The sequence below is a fragment of the Notolepis coatsorum genome (genome assembly GCF_963971535.1).
Source record: "Notolepis coatsorum genome assembly, chromosome: 18".
NCBI lineage: Eukaryota > Metazoa > Chordata > Actinopteri > Aulopiformes > Paralepididae > Notolepis > Notolepis coatsorum.
This window is the reverse complement of record NC_140182.1, coordinates 38,098,061-38,120,019: the sequence shown is the minus strand read 5'-3', so window position 1 is coordinate 38,120,019 and position 21,959 is coordinate 38,098,061. Positions and strand designations below refer to the sequence as shown.

Below are 21,959 nucleotides of genomic sequence, written 5' to 3'. Positions count from 1 at the left end.
GTCAGCCCAAATAAAGTGATTATTATTATCGCTGACAGCCGGCAGGTGTGTCTGATTGCACTGATGCAGTGTGTGTCAGTGGGCGTGATTGCTGCAGCTGCGAAAAACAATAATCACCGGTGATTATTGCGCGTTGCCCATGGCAGCGGTCAGTTATAGAAAAATAATTCACCGCTGTCAGGGGCTATTGACCAATCACAATCAAGCATTTCGGCGAATGTTAAAACGCCATGTAATAAGAATAGATAACCCTCTTAAATTATACTTTCCTTCTCTTGGTTGAAAGAGACATTGAATACAAACTGGTAGGCTTTTACTATTAGCACGGAAAATGATTTCCAAGGTTTTTATGTACACCATATCTACACATTTTAATGTGCATGACTTTATGAATAATGGATTTGTCGATTCAAGGTAACTAGCTTCGTTTATTATTCTAATAACTATCTGAATTGGAATTTTGTCAGTCCTCCTGTTAGTGAATGTACGTGACCATCCGTTTATCTGTGATGAGATGCACCCCACCAGGGAAGATGAGGGTGAGGAAGATATGTACGTGACCATCCGTCTGTCTGTCTGTCTGATGAGATGCACCTCACCAGGGAAGATGAGGGTGAGGAAGATAGGTACGTGACCCTCTGTCTGTCTGTCTGTATGTCTGTGTGATGAGATGCACCTCACCAGGGAAGTTGAGTGTGAGGAAGATAGGTACGTGACCGTCTGTATGTCTGTGTGATGAGATGCACCTCACCAGGGAAGGGTGCGTAGGTATCCAGCTGCCGTGCACCCTCCTCCAGCAGGCTGAGGCAGAGGGCCAGGGTGGGAGAGTCGTTGAGCAGGTGGAACATCAGGCTGTGACCGGGGGGCTTGTGGGCCGAGACCTGCTCCCCGTGCAGCTCCACCGTCTCCTGGACGAAGTCCGCCGGCGAGGGCTCGTAGTCCCGCAGCAGCTTGTGGAACACCTCCAGTACGGCGTCAGCCACCTCCCACTGAGCCAGGGGAGGAGAAGAAAGAGGAATGGTAGAGGAGGAGAGGACCGGGATGGTAGAGGAGGAGAGGACAGAGGAATGGTAGAGGAGGAGAGGACCGGGATGGTAGAGGAGGAGAGGACAGAGGAATGGTAGAGGAGGAGAGGACCGGGATGGTAGAGGAGGAGAGGACAGAGGAATGGTAGAGGAGGGGAGGACAGAGGAATGGTAGAGGAGGGGAGGACAGATGAATGGTAGAGGAGGAGAGGAGCGGGACGGTAGAGGAGAGGAGGACAGAGGAATGGTAGAGGAGGAGAGGAGCGGGATGGTAGAGGAGGAGAGGACAGAGGAATGGTAGAGGAGGGGAGGACAGAGGAATGGTATATATATGAGCTATATGTTCCTGTATATAAAGTATATACATACTGTATATATGATTTGTATATATACATGCGTTTATTGAATTTTCAACTAAAAATCTTCACAAAAGGACCCCCCCCCCCCCCCCCACACCAATCCCAGGACACAACCTGCCTCACATCCCCAAAACATGGAGAAAATAAATAATGAACAAATATTAAAGTATATATTTTATGTAAACCAAGGTCCAACAATATGTGAAGCCAGAGCCAGTAAAAAGTCACTTTCAGCGACTGACCTGCTCAGGTAACCTATACCACCTCAGAGCCTCTATACGTTATCATACCTTCTCAGCAGGGAGGCGGTACGCTCTGGTTGGGAACGGGAGGAACACAGCATCACGCAGGAAGGTCAGGTAGGGCTGGAACCCGGGTGCACGGAGCCCCGCCCCCAGGTTGACGGGCAGGCTGCTCTCAACCAATATGCTGATGAGCTGACAGAAGGCTCGTGTCAGAGGGTATTCCTCACAGCTGGACTCGATCTCATTCAGCTCCACCTGAGGATCAGAAACACAGGTCACACATTTAAATACAGGCCACCATAACCGGAAATCCAGACATGAGCACAGACAGTGTCGCTGCTTGTGCAGTTCAGAGTGTAGCAGCCCATCAGAGTGTAGCGCCATAAGCTACATTCAGAGTGTAGCGCCATAAGACATGTTCAGAGTGTAGCACCTCATAAGATATGTTCAGAGTGCAGTGTAGCGCCTCATAAGATATGTTCAGAGTGTAGCACCTCATAAGATATGTTCAGAGTGCAGTGTAGCACCTCATAAGATATGTTCAGAGTGCAGTGTAGCGCCCCATAAGACATGTTCAGAGTGTAGCACCTCATAAGATATGTTCAGAGTGTAGCGCCTCATAAGATATGTTCAGAGTAGGGCGGCTAGGTGGTGTAGTGGGCAAGGCACTCGCCACCAGTGTGGAGACGCTAGGATTCGTGTGTTCGAATCCAGCTCTCCACATTGTTTTCAGTTTAGCTGGTCGTCCGCAGTAATACACATTGGCCGTATTACGGGGAGGGAAACTGAAGGGTGGGGATCGGACGTTGTGAACAAGCGACTCCTACAAGTCGGTTGGTGCGCCTGCGCAGTAGAATCAGGAAGTGTCGGGGGCAGCGTGAGCCTCCCACGCGTTACTCCTCGACACTGAGAGATCGAGCTGCGCAGGTGAAAAGATGCGACTGCTGTTACCTCAAGTACCGGAGGGGACTTGTGCTATGTATGACTTAGTCCACATTGCAGCCGGCTTGTGGGAGGCAAGAAACAGCGTTCGTGACAGGGGAGGGTTGAAATTGGATGATACGAAATTGGGATGGGAGAAAAATATAGAAAAATGGGAGAAAAAGTGGATAAAAAAAAAAAAGATATGTTCAGAGTGTAGCACCTCATAAGATATGTTCAGAGTGCAGTGTAGCGCCTCATAAGATATGTTCAGAGTGTAGCACCTCATAAGATATGTTCAGAGTGCAGTGTAGCACCTCATAAGATATGTTCAGAGTGTAGCACCTCATAAGATATGTTCAGAGTGTAGCACCTCATAAGACATGTTCAGAGTGTAGCACCTCATAAGATATGTTCAGAGTGTAGCACCTCATAAGATATGTTCAGAGTGCAGTGTAGCGCCCCATAAGACATGTTCAGAGTGTAGCACCTCATAAGATATGTTCAGAGTGTAGCGCCTCATAAGATATGTTCAGAGTGCAGTGTAGCGCCCCATAAGACATGTTCAGAGTGTAGCACCTCATAAGATATGTTCAGAGTGTAGCGCCCCATAAGACATGTTCAGAGTGTAGCACCTCATAAGATATGTTCAGAGTGTAGCGCCTCATAAGACATGTTCAGAGTGTAGCACCTCATAAGATATGTTCAGAGTGTAGCACCTCATAAGATATGTTCAGAGTGTAGCACCTCATAAGATATGTTCAGAGTGTAGCGCCTCATAAGATATGTTCAGAGTGTAGCGCCTCATAAGATATGTTCAGAGTGTAGCACCTCATAAGATATGTTCAGAGTGTAGCACCTCATAAGATATGTTCAGAGTGTAGCGCCTCATAAGATATGTTCAGAGTGTAGCGCCTCATAAGATATGTTCAGAGTGCAGTGTAGCGCCTCATAAGATATGTTCAGAGTGTAGCGCCTCATAAGATATGTTCAGAGTGTAGCGCCTCATAAGATATGTTCAGAGTGTAGCGCCTCATAAGACATGTTCAGAGTGTAGCGCCCCATAAGATATGTTCAGAGTGTAGCACCTCATAAGACATGTTCAGAGTGTAGCGCCCCATAAGACATGTTCAGAGTGTAGCACCTCATAAGACATGTTCAGAGTGTAGCACCTCATAAGACATGTTCAGAGTGTAGCACCTCATAAGATATGTTCAGAGTAGGGATGCCCCGATCGATCGGCCACCGATCGTTATCGGCCGATAATCAGTATAAATATGCGATCGGTGATAATGCTTTATTTTCGCCGATCGTCAAAACCGATCTCACTCGCCGAGTTATGTCTCAGACACCGGGTGGTGCGGCGTCTGCTCATCCCTCCAGCCCCTCCCGCACGCATGTAAACACGGGTCTAGTCTAGTGGGACGGGAGGACGGCGTCTCCCTAAGCTAACGTTACAAAATGACTCAGTCAACTATTCACTTTTAGTTTAATACATGATGAGGCATTGTCTAACCGAACGGTATCTAGCCGGCTAGCTACAGTACTGATAGCTCCTGATATCAACAAATGCTCCAGCAATAGGCTAGTAGAGACGTGTATGATACCTGTTAGCTCACGTTAGCGCAAGTTAGTTCACTGTTCAAAACGAAATGTCCCATTGAACTAAATAATTCACTGAGGCGTTGTATTAACGTTATATATCCGGCTAGCAGTAGCTACAGATAGCTCCTGATATCAATGTCTTATAACACTGATTCGACGTGTATTCGAGCTGAGGGCTTGCTGAGCACAGTAACGTTATACCAATAGGGTCCAGCTGCAGCGCAGGAGAATCCTGGCCGTAGCTTGAGGCTACTCGAGTATAGGTCCAGCTGCAGCTCTGGAGAATCCTGGCCGTAGCTGGAGGCTACTAGAGTACACACAGACAGTGGAGCTTGTTGCGTGGTGGCGATGTCTCACAGATAATACAAGTACAAGTCTAATTATATAATATATATATTTTATAAAATATATATATATATATATATATATATATATAAAAGAATTAAATTTTTTTTAATCAATAACGATCGGTATCGGCCGATATGGCTCACGACGATCGGTGATCGGTATCGGTGGCAAAAAACGTGATCGGGGCATCCCTAGTTCAGAGTGTAGCACCTCATAAGATATGTTCAGAGTGTAGCGCCCCATAAGACATGTTCAGAGTGTAGCACCTCATAAGACATGTTCAGAGTGCAGTGTAGCGCCTCATAAGATATGTTCAGAGTGTAGCACCTCATAAGATATGTTCAGAGTGCAGTGTAGCACCTCATAAGATATGTTCAGAGTGTAGCGCCCCATAAGACATGTTGATATGTTCAGAGTGTAGCACCTCATAAGATATGTTCAGAGTGTAGCGCCTCATAAGATATGTTCAGAGTGTAGCGCCTCATAAGATATGTTCAGAGTGTAGCACCTCATAGGATATGTTCAGAGTGTAGCGCCTCATAAGATATGTTCAGAGTGTAGCGCCTCATAAGACATGTTCAGAGTGTAGCACCTCATAAGACATGTTCAGAGTGTAGCGCCTCATAAGACATGTTCAGAGTGTAGCGCCTCATAAGACATGTTCAGAGTGTAGCGCCTCATAAGACATGTTCAGAGTGTAGCGCCCCATAAGACATGTTCAGAGTGTAGCGCCTCATAAGACATGTTCAGAGTGTAGCGCCTCATAAGACATGTTCAGAGTGTAGCGCCTCATAAGACATGTTCAGAGTGTAGCGCCCCATAAGACATCTTCAGAGTGTAGCGCCTCATAAGACACGTTCAGAGTGTAGTGCCTCATAAGATATGTTCAGAGTGTAGCGCCACATAAGATATGTTCACACTGCAAGCTCAAGCAGTGAGGAATGGGAGGGGCTGTTGAGCCAGAGACCCTTTCTCTCTCCCGTCTGTCTGTCTGTCTGTCTCTCTCGTCTGTCTCTCTCTCTCTGTACGTTCTATAAAAACGAACTGGATAGTTGATGATAATAAATATTTCACTTCATTAGCTGAACATTTCTAAAATCATGATGTCTGCTATAAGCCATTCTCCCTCTCTCTTGTGTGTCTGTGTATGCCAGTGTTGTGTATTAGTGATTCTGCCTAAAGCCAGGACTCAACAGTGCGAGCATTTTACTTGCATTTGTGACTAAAATAGAAATAGTGTGCAAATAAAGATTATATCCCACAAACTGACAGTTCAATGACCTAAACTAACACTTAAGTTCAATGTCAATTTTGTCATAATATACAGATTACATAATACTAATTGAAGAGCCCAGTAGAAACCTCGTGGTTAACACCCGGAAATCAATTGTTACCATCGCAGAGTATTGTTCTGCTCCTATTAAAGCATTTTCTATTATTATAAGAAAAACAAATATACTGCAATATAGATTTTAGGCCACCCCACACACACACCTTTGTACACAAACACAGCATCTTGACATAAGACTCACCTCAATCCCAGCAGCCTGTCTCTGTCCGGGGGCACGCACTGTCTGAAGAATCTGTGGTGGCATAGCAGGGCAGGACATTACTAGTAATCAGTAACACAGCTGAATCTGATTATATCAGACAATTGTTTAGTGTATTACTAGTAAACACAGCTGAATCTGATGATAGACTATTGTTTAGTGTATTACTAGTAAACACAGCTGAATCTGACGATAGACTATTGTTTAGTGTATTACTAGTAAACACAGCTGAATCTGACGATAGACTATTGTTTAGTGTATTACTAGTAAACACAGCTGAATCTGATGATATCAGACTATTGTTTAGTGTATTACTAGTAAACACCCCTGAATCAATCTGATGATATCAGACTGGCGCAGTTCATACAAACTATAAAATCAACATCAGCACAGTTCTAGACGGAATGTATTGCTGTATTAACACAAGGTGAAAATACTTGCATCTCCAAACGGGTACAAGAATGAAAAAAATATCAGGCGGCTACGTGGCGTAGTGGGCAAGGCGCTCGCCACGGAATGCTGGAGACGCTGGGCTCGCCTGTTCGAGCCCAGCGCTCCACATTTGCTTTCAGTTTAGCTGGTCGTCCATACTAATACACATTGGCCGTATTAGGGGGTGGGAAACTGATGGGTGGGGATCGGGCGTTGTGGACAGCGACTCCTACAGGTCGGTTGGTGCGCCTGCGCAGTAGAATCAGGAAGTGTCGGGGGCAGCGTGAGCCTCCCACGCGTTACTCCTCGCCACTGAGAGATCGAACTGCGCAGGTGAAAAGATGCGACTGCTGTTACCTCAAGTACCGGAGGGGACTTGTGCTATGTATGACTTAGTCCACATTGCAGCCGGCTTGTGGGAGGCAAGAAACAGCGTCCGTGACAGGGGAGGGTTGAATTGGATGATACGAAATTGGGATGGGAGAAAAATATAGAAAAAAATGGGAGAAAAAGTAGATTAAAAAAAATGAAAAAAATATCCATGTTATGTGATGAGCTATAATTCATCGTCTTGTGTTTCATGGGGTCTAGAGCAATGAAACATGGTTAGACAACCATGGAAACGACAACAAAAAAGACAAGGTGAAAACCTAGAGATACAGGGTTTCAGCGTCACAGCTGTGATCTGCAAAATGTCCACCACCAGTACCTTATTCTCTTGCATTAAATTAAAGGTGCTATAGATAACAGCCACTAGATGTGGGACTAGAGCACCAGCATGTCATTTATCCAATCAGGTCCTTTCCACATGAAGAGATGGGAAGTAGGGAGGGGATACATACATGTACACAACATGTAAACAACAACATTAATTTTGGACCCAAACTTTTTTTTTTTATTAATTAATCAATCAATATATTTTGGGGGAAAATCAATACTTTTATTCCACACCTTTCTAAAAGCTCTGTGGATGTATTCTTTTAATTTTTTATTATTAGTCTACATTTGATCTATAGCACCTTTAAGCATTATACCGATTCTATATTCAATCAGTGTGTTAGCCCTACCTGAGTGTACTCCAGAGATTGCCAGAGTGAAGCAGCGATCTCTGGTGACTTCCCAAAAGCCGCCAGGCAGTGTAGAAGCTCTGCCTTGAGGACTGGCTGAATGCTGCACTGTAGCAAACCCAGCATCACTACCACTGGAGTCCACTGGGGGTGCTCACACAATGCCAGCCGAGCATTTTCACTCTGGGACGGACACGCACACACACACACACACACACACACACACACAAAGTTAGACAATAATGAACTCTTATCATCATTATCAACCTTGCCGTCGTCATTGTCATCTTGGCAAACTAAATGTTCAAGAGAGAGGTGCCAAGATAAAGACCCAAGGTGGGAACAGGGTGGAAAGGAATCCCAACCTGAGCACGACATGAGGGCAAAATGGCCACCGTGTGAATATGGTCAATTCAGAGTTCAGGATAAATCAATCATGGATTGGAGATTTAACTAGCTCACTACCCCTAGTACTGGACTTATTAAACAAGATCACTGCCTCTAATACTGGTCTGGACTTATTTAACTAGATCACTACCTCTAGTACTGGACTTATTTAACTGGCTCACTACCCCTAGTACTGGACTTATTTAACTAGCTCACTACCCCTAGTACTGGACTTATTTAACTAGATCACTACCTCTAGTACTGGACTTATTTAACTGGCTCACTACCCCTAGTACTGGACTTATTTAACTAGCTCACTACCCCTAGTACTGGACTTATTTAACTAGCTCACTACCCCTAGTACTGGATTAATAACTATGTTCCTTTTTCTATCAATACTGTTGTAATATACTGTTATGTAAGGGAAGATTTTTGGATGCAAAACTATTTTCTGCATCAGAAGACAATAAAGCGTCATCTCATCTCATGTAACATGTCTGAATGGACTTCATCACGTTGCATCATCATCAACTCTTCTTGCTGCTACTTGACGTCTCTCACCCAGAGCCGACCAGCACCACAAATGAACCCAAGAACCTGTCAGAACCACAGGACTCTTCCTCCCAGCCCACCACATGCTGCCTCATACCCAGGTAATGATGGCGGCGAGCAGCTGCAGGAAGGAGGTGAGTCCGTCCAGCTCTCTCTGGGTGATGCCCCTCAGTGGCGGGAGGCGGTAGTGCACGGCGTCCTGGTTGGGCAGGTCTCGTCGCAGGTTCTCGTGGTAAAGCATGAGGGAGTGAAAGAAGTGTTCCCACGACACAGGGCTGCTCGCTACCCCCTGGATGTTTTCCCCTGTTTAAAACCACAAGCGGCTAGTCAGCATTCAGGCCTGTTTCACTGGGACTAGAACAGTAACATGCAGCTCAACAATGCAACCAAACCTAATGCATCAGTGGCAAAATGTGTAAACATTTGACTAATTGTTTTGCATTTAAACCCTTCACTACCACACTACAAAGGGTTAACCCTTTCACTATCACACTAGAGAAGGTTAACCTTTACCACAAAAGGGTTAATGCATATTCCATTTCCATGATGTCTTTTACTAGTTTTGGGTACAATAACCCCTATTCTAGAGCAGAGCAGAGTATGAGCAGGATATCAATAAACCAGTGCACAGCCAGAGTGTTCAGATTCACTTTTTAAATCCATGTAAGTCGTATGAAACAGTGCATGATGCATTGAAGAGGCCACATTGGCCAAATTTGAGAAAACTTGGGAGACCCTTTATCACCCACACACAGACCCTGATACTAGCAGAGGAGTGATGTGGGCGTGAGCTACCCCCCCTTCCTTTTTTATTTTGTTTGTTTATTTTCTTGTTTGTTAAATGCTTTGTTTGTTCACACTGTAGTGCCGTTTGTAGATTTGTGATTTTCTTTCATGCTCAATGTTGGTGTCTTGAGGATGTGGGGGAGGTGGGTGTCCTGGGATGGGTGTTGGGGGGTGTTGTGGATGTTTATGTTAAATGTGCTATACATTTTTTGTAAAGCTTGTAAATCTACAAGGTGCAAATAAATTAAACGCAAAGCCACGTTGCAAAACCTGTTTGGTTCATATGTTTTTAATGCCTTCAATTAATAAAGAAAAAGTAGGGATGTCCCGATTACCACTTTCTGGGCTTCAAAATTTCAGTAGTAATTATCAGTGGATAATCAAAGTTCCAATGCAGCGAGTAACGTTAGATGAGAGCTGTGAGAAGGCAGGGCTGCCCTGTCTGAGTCAATTCATTGGTCTTAGCCCAATGAAGCACATCTCTGGTAAACACAATATTTAAAAGAGGTCTTTCTGCATGATTGCAGGTGGGAAGATGTTATCAATAAATCAATTAGTCGACAAAATACATGACTATTAGTTGACTAAGAATGTATTTAGTTGAGGAGGATGACCCTAGTAGGTAGGTTATCTGAAGGTTCTCATGGCTTTCTTATGCTGATGTAGGCACATTTTTCGTGAACAAAAACAGAAGAAACCAATGAAACGAAAAGAAAATTAAGCGTTTGAATGTTGATTTTGGCATCGAAGAATTCGGATCAGCCCTAATCTCAGCACTCCTGGTGTGCTCTGGATTACATGGAGCTTGGACACTGTATTGTTCTTGCTTTGACTGGCACCCTGAAGGACCAGCAGTACTGTGCATACAGAGCCCACGCTGACCCTCGGCTCAGGGTACGATGTGTAGTGACTTACCGTGCGGAGCTCCGTTTGTTTTAAGCAGGCTGAAGCAGTAGTGGGCACACTGGGGTCCGTTGGCCAGACCCTTTAGCATACGCAGGTAGGGAATGTACAGTGTAGGGGGAAGCATGTCTCCCATCTGACGCACAAACTTGGACAGAACCACCTGTGGCACAGCAAAGAAACACCAAGTTTTACCAGAGAAAAGCAGAGGTAGAGAAGGAAGCCCTGTGAAAACATGCCTCACAGATAAAAACAAGTCTGTGGATCCTTTGGATTCACTGTGATCATTTGTGTAACATATCAAACTATTCTTATTTAAATCCTAATGTAGGCCTAATATATATAGTGGTAAGGTTGGGAATCAGTGGAAAGTATTCATTAGATAGTGGTCCATTACTAGGCTATACTCTTTACAATACGTTTGTGTCATTATTTAACATAGTAAATGAGTTTGTGTATCGTTTTTGTTATTTAATTTCAAACCTTTATTTCAACTTGTAAGACACTGGAGGTTACCCTCATTTACAGCGACGACTTACAAAACAAAGATAGTCATCAGTAAATTCATACATATAGGCACAATAAATAAGAACAATAAAAGATTGTCTAAGATGGTTACAAGTCCACACACAGTGGTCAAAGATCATACTTGTAAATGCATTTCTGCATGCCATTTGCTTTTCTTATTAGATCTGCATTATAATGAGGTATTCCTAATCTCGTCATTTTACGTGGTATTGATAGAGCAAGTGAGTGAGTTATTATCAGTGTTAATGACACCATCAGTCACTATGGTTACCTGTTTGTGTGGGGGTCTCTGCAGAGCCAGGCCCAGGTAGGAGCCCTGCAGGGAGCTGTGTTGGAGGGACTCTGTAGGACACCAGAATTCCACAGCCAGCTCCAGTCCAAACGGGTCCTTACTGTAGAAATCTCCGATCTGGACGGAGGAGGAGAGGGGGAAATTATACTATACGTGCATAATAACATTATAATTATCAGGACAACACAATCAAGTCACATGACTGATCATGTATTGTGGTCCATTCATGAAAAATGAGTTTGATTGAAGTGGTCTAGTGGAACCACTACAGTTGTTTTCTGGGTATAATAGATTTACGGTTATCAAGGATAATCATCAATATATGTAGAGTGAAGAATATACTGACTTGTTGTGTGTCAGGGCTGTCACTTGAATTAGTTCAAACATTTATGTAACCAGAATCCTCTATTATACCCCTCCGCCCCAGTTCCCAGCTCTGCTCAGCAAGCAGTCAAGCAGCTAAATACTTGAAATAAAATACTTCACCTGCAAACATACCCCGAAATGCACATTTTTACTTTACATTACTTTTAGCGTGATCACATTCATCTGGGACACTGGAAAGCAGATTGTGAAATTAATAGAAGAGCAAATGTTCCTCGAATCTGAATTCAAACATCATTACAGTTCAAATATCTAACATTTCACCAGGTTCCAATGATAAAAATAATTATTAAAATAAATAAATAATAACAATACAAAATAAAGTGACCGCTTTAGTGCGTGCGTGTGTGTGAGAGAGTGTGTAGGGTAAGGAGGAAGCTGACCAGGAACATGAGGTTGTCCAGGTCTTTGCGTACAGAGGTTGGAGGCTCACTGCCCATCTGTAAGGACATGTGCACCAGGCGGGCGTCCTCGTCGGCACGGTTACGCAGCTGCTTCACCTGGAAAGGAAGCAAACCTCATGTTAGAGCTGCACTAAGACAAAGACTACTTAGCAACGTCACGTTAGAGCTGCACTAAGACAACGACTACTTAGCAACCTCATGTGTGAATATGTGAGAGGTGTGAATACTAGTAAACTTCAGCTACAGCTGGTTATGCGTGTCTATTTCCATCAGCCAACAATCGTCAGCTTCAAACTAAAGTGTTTTATGTCCATCTAACAGGGAAGACTCAGGTGTGACTCACTGTGTGAGTCGATATTTGTATTGTTATTACCTGCATTGCTTTACCCTTTTTCTTATTCTCTGTATAAAGGCAATCATACGAACCGCAGTTGCCTTGAGGCTCCAGGTAATGCGTTGTTAGTCCGACACGCTCCGAATTGCAATCCAAAAAGAAAAGATGACGCTGGTCCAATGTACTTTCAAAACAAACAGGATTTATTGGGAAGCGAGTCACAACAGCCCCAATAGCTGCCTACCACTATAAAACAAACAAAACGGGTTATGTACATGAACTTAAACTGTCAATCAAATGCGAATTGAGTGCGGTCAAAAACGATATGGTACCGCTCCACCTGGGCCTGCGTGAACTCTAAATTACCTGCCATGTTATAGGAGTGGTTAGGGGGAGCGTGGGAAAAAAGGGGAGTTGACCAGGTAAGTCTCCATCTTGGAATTCATTGACAAATATTAATAAACAAATAAAAACACGAATACCATAATAAACCACATTTCTAAGGGGGCAATAAAGTTACAATTTATCATCATAGGATTTGGCTCCTACACTCTGCATTGCTTTTATTCCATCTATGTTATGCTCATTTTATGTCTGTTTTTACTGCTGTGAAGCACTTTGGGCTGCAATTCTTGTATTAAAGGTGCTATACAAATAAAGTTTGTATAGCACTGCTGCAAAAAAACAACATCAGTATTGATACCGATTCCACCGGCCACTGTGGCCAACTAATGCACCAGCTAATTCCATGTGCCCCTGCTCTTACAGCAGAGGAACACAGCAGCGCCCCCTATGGCCCGTCTCACCTTCATCGGCATGAGTGCCAGGAAGTCAGTGATGAGGGAGTGGAGGCGGCGGATGTAGAACTCCTCCTGGACGAAGCCCTCGCATCCCAGCATGCCCTCCTTCAGGAACAGGAAGACGTCCCCCAGCAGCGCCTGGTCGGTCAGAGCCTCGTCCGCCTCCGTGAACTCCACCAGAGCTGCACATCGTTCAGCATAAGTAAGTAACTATTGGAATAAGCAGCACACTAAACCACAGCAGAAATAAAACTGCTAAGTGTTTTTTAAAGCTGTGCTTTTTACCCTCACTTTGGCTTTTATTTGACATATCCTTGTTGTACTTTGATGTTTGCATTTAATGAAAAATGTATTGTGAAATAATGGTGGTAGCAGTAGAATTAGTAGTGGTAATAACTAAGTATATATATATTTATCCACATCTGTCTGTATATACCTGCATATAATCAGTTGTTTACATATCTGTAGATACTATATATATCTGTACATATTCCTCCTTACCTACTCTTACTAGTTATACAGCTGGCCAGTATGACTTACTACCATAGTGTCTTTATACCTGTATCACTGTACATAATACTATAACACTGTACATACATATGATTAGCACTATTACAGTAGTACTCTTTATATATTTTATACCCAGTTGAATTGCCTATAATATATTGTATATTTATATTGCACTTTACCGTTACATTTCTACTCTCGTTAGATGCCAAACTTAATTTCGTTGTACAGTACTTGTGATGACAATACATTTTAATCTAATCTAACAGTAACACAACCAGCAGGACTACTAGAACTACAACTACCACTACTACTAATATTTACTACTACAACCACCACCACCACTACTAATAATAATAAAAACTCTTTCAAAATCCTGAAAGGGATGGTAATAATCCAGTCCAATATCACTGTCAATAAAAGCATGAATATGTCCATGGTGAGGCATGTGTCCATGGTCTTACCAGAGCCCTGTGGCAGCTGGGAGAGGGCCCTCAGGGCCAGGGCCCAGGCCAGCCGACACACGGCCTGCAGGCCGGGCAGCTTCCACGCCGGGCCATCCAGCAGCCGGTTGTGGACAGCAGACACATACTGCTTCTCTGTCAGCAGCGGAAGCGCCTGGAGCAGGTCTGACATGACACAGAGAGAGCATCATTTACTATGATGGAGCAACATATCAAGCACAAGCACATCATTATAAGTGTGGTATAAAGTACATGAGGTTGTTGGTACATCTTCTGTCCTATATTTTATTCAAATTTGATCGTGTTTTATTACCTGCGTTGTTTTTACCCTATTTCTTATTCTCTTTTATTCTGTCTATTTTATGTCTATTCCAATTGCTGTGAAGCACTTTGGGTTGCAATTCTTGTATGAAAGGTGCTATACAAATAAAGTTATTTTTACACAGAAATCAAACATGAACTCTGAATTTTGTGATGATTGATGATTGCATAGAGGCTGCATAACTACTTTCTGTAAATTATAAAAAATAAAAAAATAAACGATTTGTCTCTACATTTCTGAACAAGTTGAAGGCCTGTTCCAGTTCCTATGAGCCAGCGGGCACTAGGCACTCCTGTCGTTCCTCTCACCTTCTCTGTCTTCTGTGCCTTGCTCTAGGAAGCTGACATCCAGGCAATAGAGCAGTGCCATGACCAGCGCCAGGTTCACACTGTCCAATGATCCGTCAGCTTCAGCCGTCATGGTCTCCAGGTGGCCAATGAGAGCCAGGGTGTCATCTTTAGTCAAAGGCGATTGGCAGGCCCATGAAAACAGTGAGTCTGCCAATGCCTGTCTGCATTCTTTAATGAGGTCAGAAACCTGGGGAACCGATTAGAAAAGTGGTTGAGTGGTCCAGGATTTCTCTGTGTGAGGCTTCTACTCTTAAAACTGACCCCAGTAAACTGCCTAGACTGCTGCAGGGATTAGAACCAAACATTTAGCTTCAGCATAACTAACAAGAGCCTCGTTCAGTCCCACCTCTTTCCTGTGTTTCTCGTTGCCCAGGCCACGCTCCTTCTGCAGGCGCTCAAATTCCCGCATGACGCTGATCTCAGACACCAGGGTCAGGATGCGTCTGGTCAGGCCTTGGCTCATAAGCTCATCTGTAAAACGTGTCGTCAAGACCACCAGCTCCTCACTGGGAAGAGACAAACAACACAGCACCACTTATTAAGACTGGCTCAGGTTATGGAGTGAGTTTGTGTGCGTGTGTGTGAGACAGCATCAGTACCTGAGCTCCAGGGTGAAGGTTTTGCCGTGGCGTGACTGGATGAGAGAGCGCAGGGAGTTGGCCACACAGAGCTTACCATCCCAGTAGAGCAGCACGGCCACCAGGCCTCGGGTCAACCCAGGGAAGTGGGCCTGCTGGTGCTCACCTGGAAAAAAACAACAAGCCAGACTGACTAGGATGGGGATATAGATGTTATTTAATGGCGTCCAGAGACCGTTCTCTAGTTCAGCGGTGCGATCAAGAAAAACCCACAAGAGCAGTGATGTGGAGGAGCATAAGAAGAGAAAATTAAACACAAAGTGATGCAGTCATCCAAATAAAATGCACCCTTTGCATTGGCCTGCACACTAGACTATAACAAGCTGGACTCAAAAGCAACAAGTAGCAACACGTGTTCACAAAACAGCTCCAGAGCGACTAGCTCCAAGTCAAACATGTCAATCATTACAGCAGCTCCAGAGCGACTAGCTCCACCATGTCAATCATTACAGCAGTTCCAGAGCGACTAGCTCCAACATGTCAATCATTACAGCAGCTCCAGAGCAACTAGCTCCAACATGTCAATCTACGATGAATTGAAAATGGGGGACCCTGATGTAAACAAGACGAAAGTCTTTCTCTGGTCTGCATCCCCTTAACAATTGTATGTATTGAGCTGTACTGTACTGTACCCATTCTGCAATCTGTTAATAAAGTTTTCATTCATTCATTCATTCATTCAATCATTACAGCAGCTCCAGAGCGACTAGCTCCACCATGTCAATCATTACAGCAGTTCCAGAGACTAGCTCCACCATGTCAATCATTACAGCAGTTCCAGAGCGACTAGCTCCACCATGTCAATCATTACAGCAGTTCCAGAGTGACTAGCTCCACCATGTCAATCATTACAGCAGTTCCAGAGCGACTAGCTCCACCATGTCAATCATTACAGCAGTTCCAGAGCGACTATCTCCACCATGTCAATCATTACAGCAGCAGCTCCAGAGCGACTAGCTCCACCATGTCAATCATTACAGCAGTAGTTCCAGAGCAACTAGCTCCACCATGTCAATCATTACAGCAGTTCCAGAGCGACTAGCTCCACCATGTCAATCATTACAGCAGTTCCAGAGCGACTAGCTCCACCATGTCAATCATTACAGCAGTTCCAGAGCGACTATCTCCACCATGTCAATCATTACAGCAGCAGCTCCAGAGCGACTAGCTCCACCATGTCAATCATTACAGCAGTAGTTCCAGAGCGACTAGCTCCACCATGTCAATCATTACAGCAGTTCCAGAGCGACTAGCTCCACCATGTCAATCATTACAGCAGTTCCAGAGCGACTAGCTCCACCATGTCAATCATTACAGCAGTTCCAGAGCGACTAGCTCCAACATGTCAATCATTACATCAGTAGTTCCAGAGCGACTAGCTCCACCATGTCAATCATTACAGCAGGCAGCAGCAGCTCCAGAGCGACTAGCTCCACCATGTCAATCATTACAGCAGTTCCAGAGCGACTAGCTCCACCATGTCAATCATTACAGCAGCAGCTCCAGAGCGACTAGCTCCACCATGTCAATCATTACAGCAGTTCCAGAGCGACTAGCTCCACCATGTCAATCATTACAGCAGTAGCTCCAGAGCGACTAGCTCCACCATGTCAATCATTACAGCAGCTCTAGAGCGACTAGCTCCACCATGTCAATCATTACAGCAGTTCCAGAGGGACTAGCTCCACCATGTCAATCATTACAGCAGCAGCTCCAGAGCGACTAGCTCCACCATGTCAATCATTACATCAGTAGCTCCAGAGCGACTAGCTCCAACATGTCAATCATTACAGCAGTTCCAGAGCAACTAGCTCCAACATGTCAATCATTACATCAGTAGCTCCAGAGCGACAACAACAACCATCAAACGCACATAGCACACACATCCACACGCACACACTCACTTTAAACAAACACACTGTAGCACCCACTCCACACACTTTATAGCACACACTCACTTTAAACAAACACACTGTAGCACCCACTCCCCACACTTTATATTTATTGATGAAGGATTGCACTACAACTCGTACACCTTACTGTAAATTGTACCTAAATTGTACCTCATCCCATTTCTGCTTTGCACTATATAGTACTGTACATTAGTACACTGCATAGTATTGTATATTATATGGTAACTCAGTTACGTCTATTCTGCATCGAACATTGTACATATGTCTATACTGAACACTGACCTCATTTTCTACTTCTAAATTACATGCTATACTATGTTATTTGATACTATCTTGTCTAGCACAGTCTCTGGAGCGTAACAGTAAGAAGCATTTTGTATGAAAGTATTCTGTACTTCTGTATGACAACTATTAAAGAAACTTGAAACTTGAACTTGAACTTGACTAGCTCCACCATGTCAATCATTACAGCAGCAGCTCCAGAGCGACTAGCTCCACCATGTCAATCATTACAGCAGTTCCAGAGCGACTAGCTCCACCATGTCAATCATTACAGCAGTTCCAGAGCGACTAGCTCCACCATGTCAATCATTACAGCAGTGGCTCCAGAGCGACTAGCTCCGCCATGTCAATCACCATGTCAATCATTACAGCAGCAGCTCCAGAGCGACTAGCTCCACCATGTCAATCATTACAGCAGTGGCTCCAGAGGGACTAGCTCCACCATGTCAAACATTACCTGCCAGCAGCAGCTCCAGAGCAGCTAACTCCCCCAGGTCAAACATGTCACTTAGGATGAAGGCCTCTGTGAGGAGCTGCTCCGGGAGGGTCCGTGAGCCCTGCTGACCCTGGATGGCGATGCCCTCTGTGCTGGCTTTACGCACCTTCTCCCTCTGCTCTGCACTCTTCGGCTAAAGAACAAAACAAAGTGACAATTTTTTTTTATAAAATCAGCACAGTAGGAGCTACAGGCACGTGCACACATAGAGCCCAAGGGGTGCTTGAGCACCTGCCCTTTTGAGCCTCATAAAAAAAAGTTCCCTTAAAAAATATATATAAATATATTATAATTTTTTTTCGCGCATATAGACTGCCCTTCCAACTGAAAAGTGTCAGGATAGAATACAAATATTAGGTAATGAGAGAGATGCCCCGTATTCCATTGCAGTTTGCACGGCCTACTCAGCATGCCTCTCCACGGACCTATATATTTTATGCATTGCGTGGGTGGGTGGTGATGATGATAGAAACTGCTGTGGCGCATACAGTTGAATGCTGTATTACACTCACTGAGGGACATGAAGAAGTCAAGTCTGATGGGATTTGGGAATCTCAAATACAAATCGGGATTAGAATAAAAAAAAAAGCATTTATAATACAGAAAAGGGCTGTCCCCGATGGTCGACTAGGATTGGCCAAAATTTGTCGTTAGTCGACTATTGGTCAACTTAAAAGAAAAATATTTTTAAACTTATTTAAAATTAATTTTTTTTTTTATTATATTCGACTAAGAGGTTGGCCAGTCGACTACGGCTCGTTTCGACCGATTAGTCGACTAATCGATTAATAGGAGTCAGCCGTAATACAGAATATACAGCACTTCTTGGGGTCTGTAGGGTAAGCACTTATTCCCTCCCCCATGAACATTTATGGAGATGTATGGGCCTTTTAAGTCAGTGATAAAAGTGTCTTTCAAGGATAAGTGGGCTCCTGTACTGATTATAGTTCAATATTTGATCACCAAAAACCCCCAAAAAACATAAAAAGGGGGCCCCCCAGGTCAAAAAGGGCCCCCAAAAATCTGGCTCGCGCGCTACACGCGCTCGTTTCTAACATACACAGGTATAGTGCCCTTTTCAGCCTTTGAGCACCTGCCCCTAAAGTCCTGTGCACGTCCTTGAGGAGCTACAAAAGAAACATAACAGTGGAACATTCAGATACAAAATAATAATGCAGTGCCCGTTCACAACGTGATGATAGCTTGGCCCCAGGTGTCGTGTTGCTGTCCGCAGCTTTCTCATCCAATCAAAAATTGGATGAAAAAAAAACAGACAGACATTCCTTCCATTTTAGTTAGATAGCGATTCTCAAAGTTATGTGCATACGTCGGACATAGGGCTGCACGATTTTGGGAAATAATCTAATTGCGAATTTTCGGACAGATATTGTGATTGCGATTATATTTGCGATTCTAATTATTATTTTTTTAAGCAGCCCCACAGAGGTTTATTGTAAATTATACAACGGCATGCAAATTTCTCGATTCTGATTGGCTGAAACAGTCCATTTACACGTATGTATTGCGATCAGTCCACGCTTGCTGGCCCAGGACCCGCCCACAACCGAATCACATCACATCAATACGCCGGATCACAAGAAGGTGGACAATAATCTTTACAAATGGATATGTTGATAGCGACTAACTAAACGACTAAACGACTAAATATCAAGCGATTCTGTCACAGCGAATGTCTTAGTCGTTTAAACAATGTTGGATGATGTAATTGATGGGTCTTGAATCATTCTGTAACAAAAGAAAAATCGCGGATTGATTGATTGATTGATTTTCATTTTTTTTTTCAATTTCTTTTTCCTTTCGACTGTCAGCGCTCGCTCTAGTCTCCACCCACCGCCACCCCCCCCCCCCCCCCCCCCCCACACACACACTCTGCCTGCAACGCGGGGGATAGTCAGACTGAGAGAGAGCTGGGTGCTGCGCTGTTCTAAGTGAGCATGGCCTATTGAGTTGATTGATTGATTGATTGCTAATTTTATTACTGTACGCTTGGTTTCCAACTGGTTAAGTTTAGGCCCTCTACAGTAGGTTTAAAAAAATAAATAAAAGAATAGGGCGAAGAAAACGTTTTTTTCCTATAGGGCAAAGAAAACTTTTTAATTTGTTTTACCTACTTTCTATAGAAGCATCTAAGAATGAAGTTCTATGGAAAGTAGGTCTGCATTCCCTTAACAATTGTGTGTATTGAGCCGTACTGTATTGTACCCATTCTGCATCTGGTAATAAAATGTTCAATCAATCATTCCAATAATACACAGTTGGATGTGTTAGTTGGTTGGATGCACTTCAAGCTGCTTCCACATGAGGCAACTTCTCATAATCATTCCAATAATACACAGTTGGATGTGTTAGTTGGTTGGATGCACTTCCGATCTGCTTCCACATGGAGGCAAATTGTCTTTTTTGTAGTTGTGGGAACTACTTTTTCTGGCGGATGGTTTTTTCAATAAATCTTCGATTAATGTGTGTTTATTGTATAGAAATAAGGTTGGATGAATGTGGCAGTTGTATAAAAGCTTTACACCACTTGCAGTCGTGATTTGTGAACAATAAACCATGCCTAGGGGGGTCTAACGACCACCCCTAGGCATGGTTTATTGTTCACAAACCACTCCTGCGCGTGATGTAATGCTTAAATGCAGCTTGCATCTGGCCTACGCGGTGGGTCGATACCGGTACCCAACGGTACCCTTTTTTCTGTACTTTACTCTCCCTCTCTGAAGTCTAAGGGCGTTTTCACACCTAGCTCGTTTGGAGCTGTTGTTCCGAAACCTGGAGCGTTAACCCCCTATTTTGGTTCAGTTGGGCATATGTGAACACAGCAATCGCATTCTGTTGCGGAACAAAACAAGCGGGCCGAGACCACCTAGAGAGGGTGGTCTCGGCGCACTTCCAACCGAACCCGACGCGACTCGTACGCTGTGAGAATGCAATCGACTTAACAAACCGACACAACTCACTTGCCGTAACATATGAATGAATGTGGATGAGAGCCGTGATGTAAAAGTGGTTGCAGATACGGCTGTGGGGGTGCTGGAGACATGATCGACTAGACTTGTATCCGCCTGAATCTCCTGAACACGGCGCGAGCCATTCCTAATCGATCAGAACTAAATCGGCAGCGAAAAAGCCCATTTTAAAGCACCTATTCCCCATGCACATGCGCAGATTGCCCACAGAGTCTGGACGACGCGAGATGACGCACGAATGAATGTGGACTGTTCCATCAGAGGGGGGAGCTCCGGTGGCCAGTGTCCTTTCAGCCGAACAGGATAATGAAAAAATTATCCCACTAAATGGCCAGACGCGTCTTATGGCGACATCTACAATAACCTCATTGAGTCTCCAGGTAGACTAATGTTTATATTTAAGTGCAGCGGTCTGTAGCCACTCACATTACCACCGAAGCTGCAGCTCCCCCCTCTGATGGAATAGTCCACATTCATTCGTGCGTCATCTCGCGTCGTCCAGACTCCGTGGGCACTCTGCGCATGTGCATGGGGAATAGGTGCTTTAAAATGGGCTTTTTCGCTGCCGATTTAGTTCTGATCGATTAGGAATGGCTCGCGCCGTGTTCAGGAGATTCAGGCGGATACAAGTCTATTCGATCATGTCTCCAGCACCCCCACAGCCGTATCTGCAACCACTTACATCACAATTACATTTCAATTTAACGCAGAGATTCATGGTTAGGGGGGGGGGGGGGGCACACCCCAAAATCTGACCAATGAGTGACAGTTTGCTTGCGCGTGTGTGCGTTTGTTTTGGTCCGCTGTTAACACAGCCGTGTGAACACAAACGAACTAAGGGACAAGTGCAACATTGTATCATTATAGTCCCTGCGTCTCCCTGAATCGGAACAAAGCAAACAAACTACAGGTGTGAAAACACCCTAAACTTCACAACACAATCTAAAACCCCTTACCTCCCTCTCCCAAACCGATCTTGTATCTCAATGGGACTTCCTGGTTAAATAAATTTAAAAAGAAAAGTAAAAAAATTATAATTTGCGTTTTTTTTTTTTTTTGCGATTTGCTAATTGCATCA

The 21,959-nt window shown here is 44.2% G+C and overlaps 1 protein-coding gene across 2 annotated transcripts in view; it reads right to left on the bottom strand.

Annotated features, from left to right (window-relative positions):
* The window catches only part of nup205 (nucleoporin 205), a gene marked incomplete at its 5' end in the record, with an annotated part of 74,698 nt that overhangs the window by 50,622 nt on the left and 2,117 nt on the right, over positions 1-21,959 (bottom strand). For both annotated transcript variants that reach the window (XM_084334345.1, XM_084334346.1), the window contains 14 exons: positions 752-989; positions 1,675-1,884; positions 6,036-6,086; positions 7,553-7,735; positions 8,589-8,794; positions 10,193-10,343; positions 10,980-11,117; positions 11,768-11,884; positions 12,929-13,104; positions 13,894-14,058; positions 14,524-14,752; positions 14,912-15,071; positions 15,165-15,309; positions 17,856-18,027. In XM_084334345.1, coding sequence (XP_084190471.1) covers positions 752-989; positions 1,675-1,884; positions 6,036-6,086; positions 7,553-7,735; positions 8,589-8,794; positions 10,193-10,343; positions 10,980-11,117; positions 11,768-11,884; positions 12,929-13,104; positions 13,894-14,058; positions 14,524-14,752; positions 14,912-15,071; positions 15,165-15,309; positions 17,856-18,027 — 2,341 coding nt within the window. The remainder of the gene's footprint in view (positions 1-751; positions 990-1,674; positions 1,885-6,035; positions 6,087-7,552; positions 7,736-8,588; positions 8,795-10,192; positions 10,344-10,979; positions 11,118-11,767; positions 11,885-12,928; positions 13,105-13,893; positions 14,059-14,523; positions 14,753-14,911; positions 15,072-15,164; positions 15,310-17,855; positions 18,028-21,959) is intronic.